At 35.7% G+C, this 12213-nt stretch overlaps 1 protein-coding gene across 16 annotated transcripts in view; it reads left to right on the forward strand.

The window, feature by feature from the left end:
• Positions 1-11897, forward strand: part of ZNF567 (zinc finger protein 567) — a 28245-nt gene extending 16348 nt beyond the window's left edge. For all 16 annotated transcript variants that reach the window (XM_035703649.2, XM_025421582.3, XM_035703661.2 and 13 more), the window contains 3 exons: positions 4910-5036; positions 5295-5381; positions 9547-11897. In XM_035703649.2, the coding sequence (XP_035559542.1) occupies positions 4910-5036; positions 5295-5381; positions 9547-11267 (1935 nt within the window). In that variant the 3' untranslated portion in view covers positions 11268-11897. The remainder of the gene's footprint in view (positions 1-4909; positions 5037-5294; positions 5382-9546) is intronic.
• Positions 11898-12213: the final 316 nt, after the last annotated feature.

A 12213-nucleotide genomic window follows, 5' to 3' on the forward strand; every position in this document is an offset into this window, starting at 1 on the left:
TATCATAAATAAATAAAAATTAAAAAAAAAAAATAATAAAAAAATAAATGTTTGGTAGAATTCCCCTAGGAAGCCATCTGGCCCTGGACTTTTGTTTTTTGGAAGATTTTTGATTCCTGATTCAATTTCTTTACTGGTTATGGGTCTGTTCAAAATTTCTATTCTTATTTCAGATTTGGTAGTTTATATGTTTATAGGAATTTACCCATTTCTTCCAGATTGCCTAGTTTTTTTGGCATGTAATTTTTAATAATGTTCTCTTTTAATTGTTTGTATTTCTTTGGTGTTGGTTGTGATCTCTCTTATTTGTAATTTTATTGATGAGTCTTCTCTTTTCTTTTTGATAAGTCTGGCTAGGTGTTTATCAGTTTTATTAATTCTTTCAAAGAACCAGCTCCTAGTTTCATTGATCTGGTCTGAGGTTTTTTTGTCTATCATTTATTTCTGCTCTAATCTTTATTATTTCCTTTCTTCTGCTGGCTTTAGGCTTTATTTCCTGTTCTTTTCTAGCTCCTTTAGGTGTAAGATTAGGTTGTGTATTTGAGAGTTTTGCTTCTTGAGATAGGCCTGTACTGCTATGCACTTCCCACTTAAAACCACTTTTGCTGTGCACTTCCCACCTAAGACCACTTTTGCTACATCCCAAAGGTTTCACTTTCATTTGTTTCCATGTGTCTGTTTTTTTTTTTTTTTAATTTCTTTAATTTCCTTGTTAACCCATTCATTCTTTAATAGGATGTTCTTTAACCTCCATGTATTTATGTTCTTCCCAAATTTTTTCTTGTGGTTGACTTCAAGTTTCATAGTGTTGTAGTCAGAAAATATGCACGGTATGTTCTCAGTTATTTTGTTCTTGTTGAAGCTGGATATGTGACTCAGTATGTATGTGATCTATTCTGGAGAATGTTCCATGTGCACTGGGAAAAATGTATTTTGCTTTAGGATGAAATGTTCTGAATATATCTGTTAAGTCCATCTGGTTTAGTGTGTCATTCAAAGCCATTGTTTCCTTGTTGATCCTCTGCCTAGATGATCTCTCTATTGCTGTAAGTCATGTTAGAAATCTCCTACTATTATTGTATTTTTATCAGTGAATTTCTTTATGTTTGTTATTAATTGATTTATATATTTGGGTGGTCCCAAATTGGGAACATAAATATTTACACTTGCTAGATCTTGTTGGATAGGCCTCTTTATTATGAAATAATGCCTTCTTCATCTCCTATTACAATCTTTGGTTTAAAATCTAGTTACCTGAGGGGCATCTGGGTGGCTCAGTGGTTGAGCATCTGCCTTTGGCCCAGGTTGTGATCCTGGGGTCCTGGGATCGAGTGCCGCCATCAGGCTCCTGTGAGGAGTCTGTGTCTCTGCCTGTGTCTCTGCCTGTGTCTCTGCCTCTCTCTCTCTCTCATGAATAAATAAATTAAATATTTTTTAAAAAGATCGAGTTTACCTGAAAATTGGCTACTCTAGCTTTCTTTTGATGTCCATTAGCATGATAAATGGTTCTACATTCCCTCACTTTCAATCTGTGTATCTTTAACTAACCTGTTTTTTAATCATTTTAAATATATTTTAAGACAGTTTTAGGTTCATGGCAAAATTGTATAGAAAGTACAGAGTTTTAGAGTACATGGCTGGCTCCGTCCTTGGAGCATGTGACTCTTAATCCAAGATTGGGGTCAAGCCCCACATTAGGGATAGACTACTTAAAAGTAAAATCTTAAAAAAAAAAAGATGCCTGGGTGGCTCAGCGGTTGAGCGTCTGCCTTTGGCCCAGGGCATGATCCTGGGGTCCTGGGATCGAGTCCTGCATCAGGCTTCCTGCAGGGAGCCTGCTTCTCCCTCTGCCTATGTCTCTGTCTCTCAAAAAAAAAAAAAAAAAAGGTAGAGTTTCCATTTACTCGTCGTCCCCACACATGAGTAGCCTCCCCATTATCAACATCCTGCAACAAAGTGGTACATTCGTTAGTGAACCTACATTATTAATATATCATTACCTCCTAAAGTCTGTAGTTTACATTAAGGTTCACTCTTGGTCTTATATATTCAGCGGATTTTGACAAATATATAGTGATATGTCCGCCATTATACTATTAGACAGAATAGTTTCATTGCTCTAAAAAATCCTCTGCGCTAAACCTATTTATCCTTTTTTTTTTTAACTGTCTCCATAGTTTTGCCTTTCCAGAATGTCACATAGTTGGAATTAACAGCCTTTTGTAATTGACTTCTTATGTGCATTTCAAGTTCCTCCTAACCTGCTTTAAAAAAAAAAATCTTTTTTTTTTTTTTTTTTTTTTTTTTTTTTTTTTTAGTTTTAGGGAAGGCAAGGGTGGTAGAGAGGGAGAGAATCTCAGATGGACTCCCCACTTGATCCCACAACCCTGAGATCATGACCTAAGCTGAAATCAAGAGTCAGATGCTTAACTGAGACAGTCAGGCACCCCAAGCTGTTTTTATTCATCTGTTTTTATATTCATTGTATTTTGTGTCAATCAAATACATTTTAATAGTTAATTTTCATTCATGTATTGACTTTTTAGGTATATCTTTTTCCATGCCCAGGTTTTTCATTACTTCTTTGAACACATTAAGAATAACTGCTTTGAAGCCGTTTTTGGTGGGTTGTTTTTTTGTTTTTTTTTTTTTTTTTTTTGGCACAACAACATTGGGGCCCATTAGGGATTACTTTCTATACCTGGCCTTTTCTTAATATAGGCCATATTCCCCTTCCTCTTCTTTTGTTTTGCTTGTATGTTTAGTAATTTTTGTTAGAAACCTGGATGTCATGAATAATATAGTAATCTGATTCTGTTATGTCTTTTTTTCTGAGGATTATTGGTTCTATCAGACAACTAACTTGCTTGACATCGAACTTTAATTCTGCCCTCACCTCCAAGTGTAAAGCAGCTAATATATCAGCTCAGTTCTTTTTTTTTTTTTTTTTTTTTTCAGCTCAGTTCTTTAAGCTTCCCCCTGCTGCTTTTGACCTTAGCCTCCTTGGGGAAAGGATGTAGGTTTTCCTTGTGTTCATGTAGTTTAGCTCTTTATTAAGGAATTAGTAAGTGTTTACACTTATATTTTAGGGCGTACTTTCTGTAGGTCTCTTTCTTCCAGTGTTTCACCACTTATATTTCTTTTTTTTTTTTTTAAAGATTTTATTTATTTATTCATTGACACAGAGAGAAAGAGGCAGAGACACAGGCAGAGGGAGAAGCAGGCTCCATGCAGGGAGCCTGATGTGGGACTCGATCCTGGGACCCCAGGATCACACCCCAGGCGGTGCCAAACCGTTGCGCCACCGGGGCTGCCCACCACTTATATTTCTTGCTGCAACTTCTGACACCTCCATCCAGTAAGATTTCAGTTTTCTTCTGCTTGAGCTATGAGCAGGTTATGTAATACTATTTATCAAAAATGCAGAAATCTCAGAATCTCACTAAGTGTAGTGAAATTTTTCAAAACTCCTTTTTGTCTGCTTTTTCCCAAGTCCTCTGTGATTTCTCCAACAATTGCTTAGTTTAACTCTCACCCAGGAGTTTTTGAAGCATTTATACTCAGGTTCTCATCCTTTCTGTAGTTCTCTCACTTCAAGAATTTATTTCCAGGAGTGCCTTGGTAGCTCAGTCAGCCAGGCATTCCTTGATCTCAGTTCAAGTGTTGATTTCAGGTTGTTTTGTTTTTAAGATTTTACTTATTCATGAGAGACACACAGAGAGAGAGAGGCAGAGACACAGGCAGAGGGAGAAGCAGGCTCGATCTCGGGTCTCCAGGATCAGGCCCTGGACTGAAGGCGGCGCTAAACCACTGAGCCACCCGGGCTGCCCTGATTTCAGGGTTTTAAATTCAAGCTCTGTGTTGGGCTCCACACACTGTGCATGGAGCTTACTTTAGAAATAATTTTTTTTTTTTAAAGAATTTATTTCTAAATCTTTAGCTCATCTGCCAGCTCTCAATTCTGCCTCAAGAGCTGTGGGATTTCTGGTACCTTTATGCAAAAAAAGTCATGAATTGAACAGTTCTTACTCATTGTGGTTGCTGTCCATTAAAAATAAATTCTTGGGGATCCCAGGGTGGCGCAGCGATTTAGCACCTGCCTTTGGCCCAGGGCGCGATCCTGGAGACCCGGGATCGAATCCCACATTGGGCTCCCAGTGCATGGAGCCTGCTTCTCCCTCTGCCTATGTCTCTGCCTCTCTCTCTCTCTCTCTCTCTCTGTGACTATCATACATAAATAAATAAAATTTTAATAAATAAATAAATAAAAATAAAAAATAAAAATTTCTTCAATTTTTGCGTGCTTTGATTGTTTTCCAGTACCATCTGTCATTATTGTGTTCAGATGTATGTATTGTGTTAATTATAAATAATTATTATCTGAGGGATCATTTTCTTGACCAATTCACTATATTCTTTTTGGATGCCAGAAGTTGTTCCCACGCATTTTAAAACCATATTCTCCCTGCATAACACATTAATCTTGACAGGGAAGAATTTTACTTCCTTAATTGTGCTGGCCTTGTAATATACTTCGTCTTGTATATTCTTCTGTTGTAGTACCTGTAACACCTTCTAGCAGGTTTATGTTTATACATACTTTCTTGAAGGTATGTGTTCCTTGCTTTGAGGCTATGCAGGAATAGTGTTTTGTATATCTTGGAACTCCAGTAAACTAATGCAGTTTTGGGGTACACAGTGGCTTTATGTAAATATTTTTAGAATTAATTATTAAATAAATTAAGTGATAGGTACTTCTACTTTCACTTTTGTTTCCCTTATATGTAAATCACAAAACAAAAATGATTGGCTTTCTTTATATTCATATGAATGCCCCAAAGGAACAGGATCAAAAGTAGTCTATAATATCTAGTCAGTTTATTCTGATCATAGTTCCAATCCATTGCAGGCATCAGTGTCATTCAAAGATGTAACTGTGGACTTCACTCAGGAGGAGTGGCAACACCTGGATCCTGCTCAGAAGACTCTCTACATGGATGTGATGTTGGAAAACTATTGCCATCTCATCTCTGTGGGTAAGAAAAACTCCCTTCAAAACTTTCAGTAGTATACATTTCTTTTCAGAGTGCCTGAATTATGCCTTGAAGTTAAGGCTTAGGAGGTGATGAATTATTTGTTAACAGAAAGGATAGTTGTGTACTTTACCTAGAGCAGAGTGTTAAGTTTACTCTTACATGAAGAAATATCTTAATTTGTGGTATTGAAAATATAGTTTACTAATTTTTCAAAAATATCAAAGCCTAAGCAACTTAATTCACATTTTTCTTGATCAGGGTGTCACATGACCAAACCTGATGTGATCCTCAAGTTAGAACGAGGAGAAGAGCCATGGACATCATTTACAGGTCATACCTGCCTAGGTGAGTTTCTGACTCTTTAGGTGGATGAAATCTAGTGGAGAATAAATTTTAAAATGGTCACATGATGAGTGGCACCTTTGAAATATTTTGTCTTTTTAAAGGCTTCTAACCTTTGAAATGGTCATCATGCCTACAAAAACTTAAACTTTTAAATATCACTCTCCTGATATATTCTTTTCTAGTTTGCTTGATGTTATCAAAGATAGTTGCCACTCTTAATCAGAATTTACTATAAGCCTTTCTTCTTTCAGATCTTTTTTCTTGATTTGTGTCTTTTTCTAGCCTTCTCAGTCTCTTATCTTCTTGCCATTTTATATATTTCTTTTAGGGATTCTTAAATCTATTTTTAAAGAAGAGAATATTCTTGGTTAATATTTTTCTTCTCGGTTACTTTCCATTTTTTTTATTTTTCTTTCTTTCTATTACCTCAGATTTTTTTTCTGTGCTAAGTCTAATAAGCTCCCCTTCTCACCACAAATCTAACCGCTAATCTTAAAACTCACTGGTCTTGGTCCAGATTGATATTTCCACAGTTATCATTTTCTTCCAGCAAACTTTTTGTGGTTCATTTTATATGACTGATCATCGTTCCTGAAATCAACCCTTGGTGTGGGTTAAAACATTAACTTATTCTTATCCTGATTCCTTTAGTGATTATTTCCAACTTAGTCTGTTTTCTTCATTACTGGCCATATTGTCTGGAACAATACCTGGCATGTAATAGTTACTAATACATATATTTTTTAATGTATATTGTTTCCCTAAACTCTCAGTCTTATTTCTCTGATTTGACCTTAAGGGATCTACCTTTAAATTACAGTAGTCTCATCTATTCTGCGGACTGAAACTCTTTATGTAGATGTCTCTAACACAACATACTCAGCATATTTCTCCCACCTTCACTATAGTACTTCAGGAGTTCTGCACACTAACATTTCACCTATTTTGTGATAATATATTAGAAATGAAAGTCAAGGGATGCCTGCATGGCTCAGTGGTTGAGCATCTGCTTTTAGCTCAGTTTGTAATCCCAGGGTCCTGGGATTGAGTCCTGCAACAGGCTCCCTGTGAGGAGCCTGCTTCTCCCTCTGCCTATGTCTCTCCATGTCTATGTGTCTCTCATGAATAAATAAATAAAATCTTAAAAAAAAAAAAAAAAAGAAATGAAAGTCATGAACTTCCCTAGCTTTTAAATTCTTCCCCATTGTTTATTTTCAAATTATATTATTTTTACCATATGGTAGCAGCTTTTTCTATCTCTGTCATCTCTTGTGAATCTCTTCACAATTTGTATTATGTTTATCAGCCTGTGAGATAAATTTATGTCTTCCCATATTTTCGTTTTTCACTGATGTCATTCAAAATGATGTTACGTTATTTCATGTCTTGACTACAATAACATTTGGCTTTGATGTAATTTTGTCCTCTTTCAATTTATTGTTCCCTATTATTTATTTTTTTTTTTTAATTTTTATTTATTTATGATAGTCACAGAGAGAGAAAGAGAGAGAGGCAGAGACATAGGCAGAGGGAGAAGCAGGCTCCATGCACCGGAAGCCCGATGTGGGATTCGATCCCGGGTCTCCAGGATCGCGCCCTGGGCCGAAGGCAGGCGCCAAACTGCTGCGCCACCCAGGGATCCCTTCCCTATTATTTATTATATGAAATTGAAGTTCTTCATTCAAGGACTACTAAAATAAGCCTTCATCCTGTCTTTTCAACTTTATTTCTCTCCCTTGTGGAAAACTTGGTAATTACCATTTGTTCCAGTCTCAGTGTTCTCCACACATCTGTGATTTGTCATAATGTCTGTACTTTTCATTGTATTGTGTTCTCCTTTTCATATACTATATATCTTTTAAGTTAAGTCTTGAGATTTCTTTTCCATAAATTATTCCTTAACTACTCCATATCCTTTTTCTGAATTCCCATGCTACCTACTAACTAAAACACAACTTTTATATATGGTTATGTAATTTGATACCCGATTATATGTGGTTTATGCTTAGGGATTCTCTCCCTCAAAGGTAAGATCCTCTGCTCAAGTCTTTTTTGTTATAGTTGCTTCATTAACTGTGGAGCTATACAGGGGAAATAGGTTTTTCCTCCATTCAGAAAGGTTATACTGGTAAGTTCCTTTCAGATGTATCTGCTCAGGCCAGGGCCGTATAGATTCTGATTGAAATGATTGAATTCTACCAAACAGTACCTATCTAGGTTGGACACACATTGTTTATATACACTTAGAGGAATTCAAAGGAGATAGCCAATAAAGTATTACTTTCTATGAAAAAGGATTACTATCAAAAGCTACATTTTTCATTAAATATTTATGACTTGATTAGGCTTGTAAAAAGATTTGTTATAAAATGATTTTCTTAGACCATAATCACTTTCAAGTTATAAAGAAATAGTGCTTAAAGTGGTGGGAAATAAGTGAAGGGTTTTTGATATCATGGAATGGTAGTATTTTCTTGAAGATTCTCTAAGACTGGAAGGCAAGCCAAGTGATTAAAAAAACATAAAGTGTGTGATTAGGAGTAAGTGAGATATTTATAAGGCAATAAATATGAGGCTTTACTGTTATTATCTGTGAGATTTGTCAGATATGAGAACAACTCTGAAAATTTGAATATAAAAAGTGAATCTAGGTGATTTAAAGTCTTGCTTACAGGGGAAGTTCCTTTTATGTTGGTATTGAGTTTAATGGACTGAAGGAAGAAACCTGGATTTTTGAATCTAGATTTAACATTGTTCTACTGAAAGTGGATGATTGCAAAGTAACAAATTAAATACAGCTATAAAATTATAAGGAGAAATGAAGGTTAAAGTTAATGATTTAGAGTGAGAATGAGCAATCTAATTTTGTTCACCATATTGGAATACTAGAGTTTAAAAAGGTTACTATATTTGGGAAAGACTTGCAGCAGTCTTTCTTTAAACCTGAAAAAAATAAGTCTGCAAAGAAGAATAGTTATAATTGATGGTCATGAGATTTTTGTTAATGAACAGTCCTAAAAGGATTAAAATAGCAATATGAATATGCCAGCAAATCTATCTCTAGTCAGTTTTAAAGTTCTTGTTGGAAGTGTTTTCTTAGCTCTTTTCTCACAAAAGAAAATGATTCCCAGTATAGGGAGGATTAGAACCTGGACTCTAGATTCTCTTTCTAAGGGTGCCTGGCTGGCTCAGTCAGTTGAATGTCCAACTCTTGATTTTGGCCCAGGTCATGATTTCAGGGTCCTTTGATCAAGCCCTGCATCAGGCTCTGCAATCAATGGGGAGGCTCCTTGAGGATTCTTTCCCTCTCCCCCAACTCATGTGTGTGCCCTCTTTCTCTCTAAAATAAATATTTTTTTAAAAAAGGTGTCTCTGAACACTAGGAAATTGGTACTTTGAAAGGTAAATTAGTCACTGATAGCTACATGGAAGAGGGTAGTGGAACAATTATTTATTGTTTTGCCTCACAGTCTAGAGATGAATGTGTTAAAATATATGCCCTGATCTGTGTTCTCCGAAACTAATCCTTCCTCTAATTTTTTTCTTGAACAAGTTTTCTACTAATTTTTCTTGTCCATTCTACTTAAAGTTTACTATTCTTTTTTTTTTTTTTTTTTTTTTTTTTTTTTTTTTAATTTTTTTTTTTTTTTTATTATTTATTTATGATAGTCACACACAGAGAGAGAGAGAGAGAGGCAGAGACACAGGCAGAGGGAGAAGCAGGCTCCATGCACCGGGAGCCCGACGTGGGATTCGATCCCGGGTCTCCAGGATCGCGCCCTGGGGCAAAGGCAGGCGCTAAACCGCTGCGCCACCCAGGGATCCCCAAAGTTTACTATTCTTGATAGGTTCACTTCATTACTTCTGAATCCACCTATCCAAATATCAGTCTCTCACTGTTCTTCGTCTTCTCACTGCTTGGTGTAATTGTTTCACTTTCCATATGAAGTCCTAGTACAAAGTGCAGAAATTACTAGTGCTCATTGCTTAATTTTCTTATCCTTTGCCACACTGAGGCAGTTTTTAGGTTTTGTATTTTTTCCCAGCCAGGGAGTAATTTGATCTGGGTCTTTTTTTGATCTCATGTGGTAGACACTAGTACAACTTCTTTCCATAGCAAATATGTGAAGATTCACAAATTGTTATTAATTATATTCTTTTGTAGAAGAAAATTGGAAAGAGGAAGACTTTTTAGTGAAATTCAAGGAACACCAAGATAAGTTTTCTAGATCAGTTGTATTCATCAATCACAAAAAACTGATTAAGGAGAACAGTAATGCATATGAAAAGACATTTACTTTAAGCAAAAATCTTATTCATTCAAAAAATCTACCTCCTGAATATGACACCCATGGAAAGATTTTTAAAAATGTTTCAGAATTAATCATCAGTAATCTAAGTCCTGCAAGAAAACGACTTGGTGAGTATAATGGATATGGGAAATCACTTCTCAATACTAAAGCAGAGACAGCTCAATCTGGAGTCAAATCCCATAATCACCATGGCAGGGCTGTCGGTCATAATGAAGTACTTATGCAATATCATAAAGTGGAAACTCCAGCACAGTCATTTGTATATAATGACTGTGAGAAAGCCTTCCTTAAAAAGGGAGGCTTAATGACACATAGTAGAGTTTACAGAAGGGAAAACCCATCTGAATATAATAAAAGGAGAAGAGCGACCAATATTGAAAAGAAACATACATGCACTGAATGTGGGAAGTCCTTCTGTAGGAAGTCAGTACTGATTCTTCATCAGGGAATTCACACAGAGGAAAAGCCCTATCAGTGTCATCAATGCGGAAATTCATTTAGAAGGAAGTCCTATCTCATTGACCATCAGAGAACTCACACAGGAGAGAAACCCTTTGTTTGTAATGAATGTGGTAAGTCCTTCCGCCTAAAGACCGCCCTCACTGATCATCAGAGAACACATACAGGGGAGAAATCATATGAATGTCCACAGTGTAGGAATGCCTTCAGACTGAAATCACATCTCATTCGGCATCAGAGAACTCATACAGGAGAGAAACCATACGAGTGTAATGACTGTGGGAAGTCCTTCCGCCAGAAAACCACACTCTCTCTACATCAGAGAATTCATACAGGAGAAAAACCCTATATTTGTAAAGAATGTGGAAAGTCCTTTCACCAGAAGGCAAACCTTACTGTACACCAAAGGACTCATACAGGGGAAAAACCCTATATTTGTAATGAATGTGGAAAATCTTTCTCTCAAAAGACAACCCTTGCTCTTCATGAGAAAACTCATAATGAGGAGAAACCCTACATTTGTAATGAATGTGGGAAGTCCTTCCGCCAGAAGACAACCCTTGTGGCACATCAGAGAACACATACAGGGGAAAAATCCTATGAATGTCCTCATTGTGGGAAGGCCTTTAGAATGAAGTCATACCTCATTGATCATCACAGAACTCACACAGGAGAGAAACCATATGAATGTAATGAATGTGGGAAATCCTTCAGTCAGAAGACAAATCTGAATCTACACCAGAGAATTCACACAGGGGAAAAACCCTATATTTGTAATGAATGTGGGAAGTCCTTTCGCCAGAAAGCAACTCTCACTGTACATCAGAAAATACATACAGGACAGAAATCCTATGAATGCCCTCAGTGTGGGAAAGCTTTTAGCAGGAAGTCGTATCTCATTCATCATCAAAGAACTCATACAGGAGAGAAACCATATAAATGTAATGAATGTGGGAAGTGCTTCCGCCAGAAGACAAATCTCATTGTACATCAAAGAACTCACACAGGGGAGAAACCCTATATTTGTAATGAGTGCGGTAAATCCTTCAGTTATAAGAGAAACCTCATTGTCCATCAGAGAACTCACAAGGGAGAAAACATAGAAATGCAATAAATGATGTGACTTCTTTGTAAAGCCTTTCCAAGTTATTGTAAAACTTTAGTTTAAAAAAAAAAGCATGCTAAAACATTTTAATAAGTAATTTTAATCACAAATGTAATAGTTAACTTAAAGTACCAATTACATAACTACTGTTTACTAGCATATATAACAGATATGATCATTGTTATTGAACTCTATCAGAAATGAAGCTAATTTTTAAGTTTTCAAGTTCTGCTGATTCCATTTATTTTTTTAAAAAGTACTTAACATAATACATGCAGACACAAGATACAAAATGGTATAACATCAGTCTCTGTAAAAGAAAATATGAAATATATTTCTTTTTATGCTTTGGAATAAAGAATAGTTGTTACTTCCCCAAATTCACCATGTACCTGACTTGTAATGTCTTTGCATGTCTTTAAACTTTATGTATGTTTTATCATGTATCATGAATTCTTTTGTGTCTTGTTTCACTCAACATTTTTAAGATTCATACATTATTGCATATGGCAGTAATGTGTTCATTTTCATTGTTTACTCTTCCATTTTAAAAATATACCACTATTTATCCTCTGGATGGATTTTTGTATTTTTTATAATTTTGTGCTATAATAAAAATACTGCTGTAAATGCTATAAATATTCTTGTATGTATGTGTGTATTTCTGTTAATCTTACATTAAGATGAACTACTCAGTCCAAGGTGTATGTAAGTTTTTTCAGCTATGGTAGGTAACTGCCAAACATCCCAGACCTTTCTTACTATGAGATGATTCATTTTGGAGATAACAGCTCTGATTATAAGTAGTTTGGAGAAAGGTCTTTAGCAGTCATTCAACTAGAGAATTCTACTAAAATATCCATATAATAAAATTGGAAGAAGACTGTTAGCCATGAATTATGAACGTAATACATTTTAAAAGACTCTTTATCTGTGCCTTATATTTTACACAAAA

Source organism: Canis lupus, chromosome 1 (genome assembly GCF_003254725.2).
Source record: "Canis lupus dingo isolate Sandy chromosome 1, ASM325472v2, whole genome shotgun sequence".
Lineage (NCBI taxonomy): Eukaryota > Metazoa > Chordata > Mammalia > Carnivora > Canidae > Canis > Canis lupus.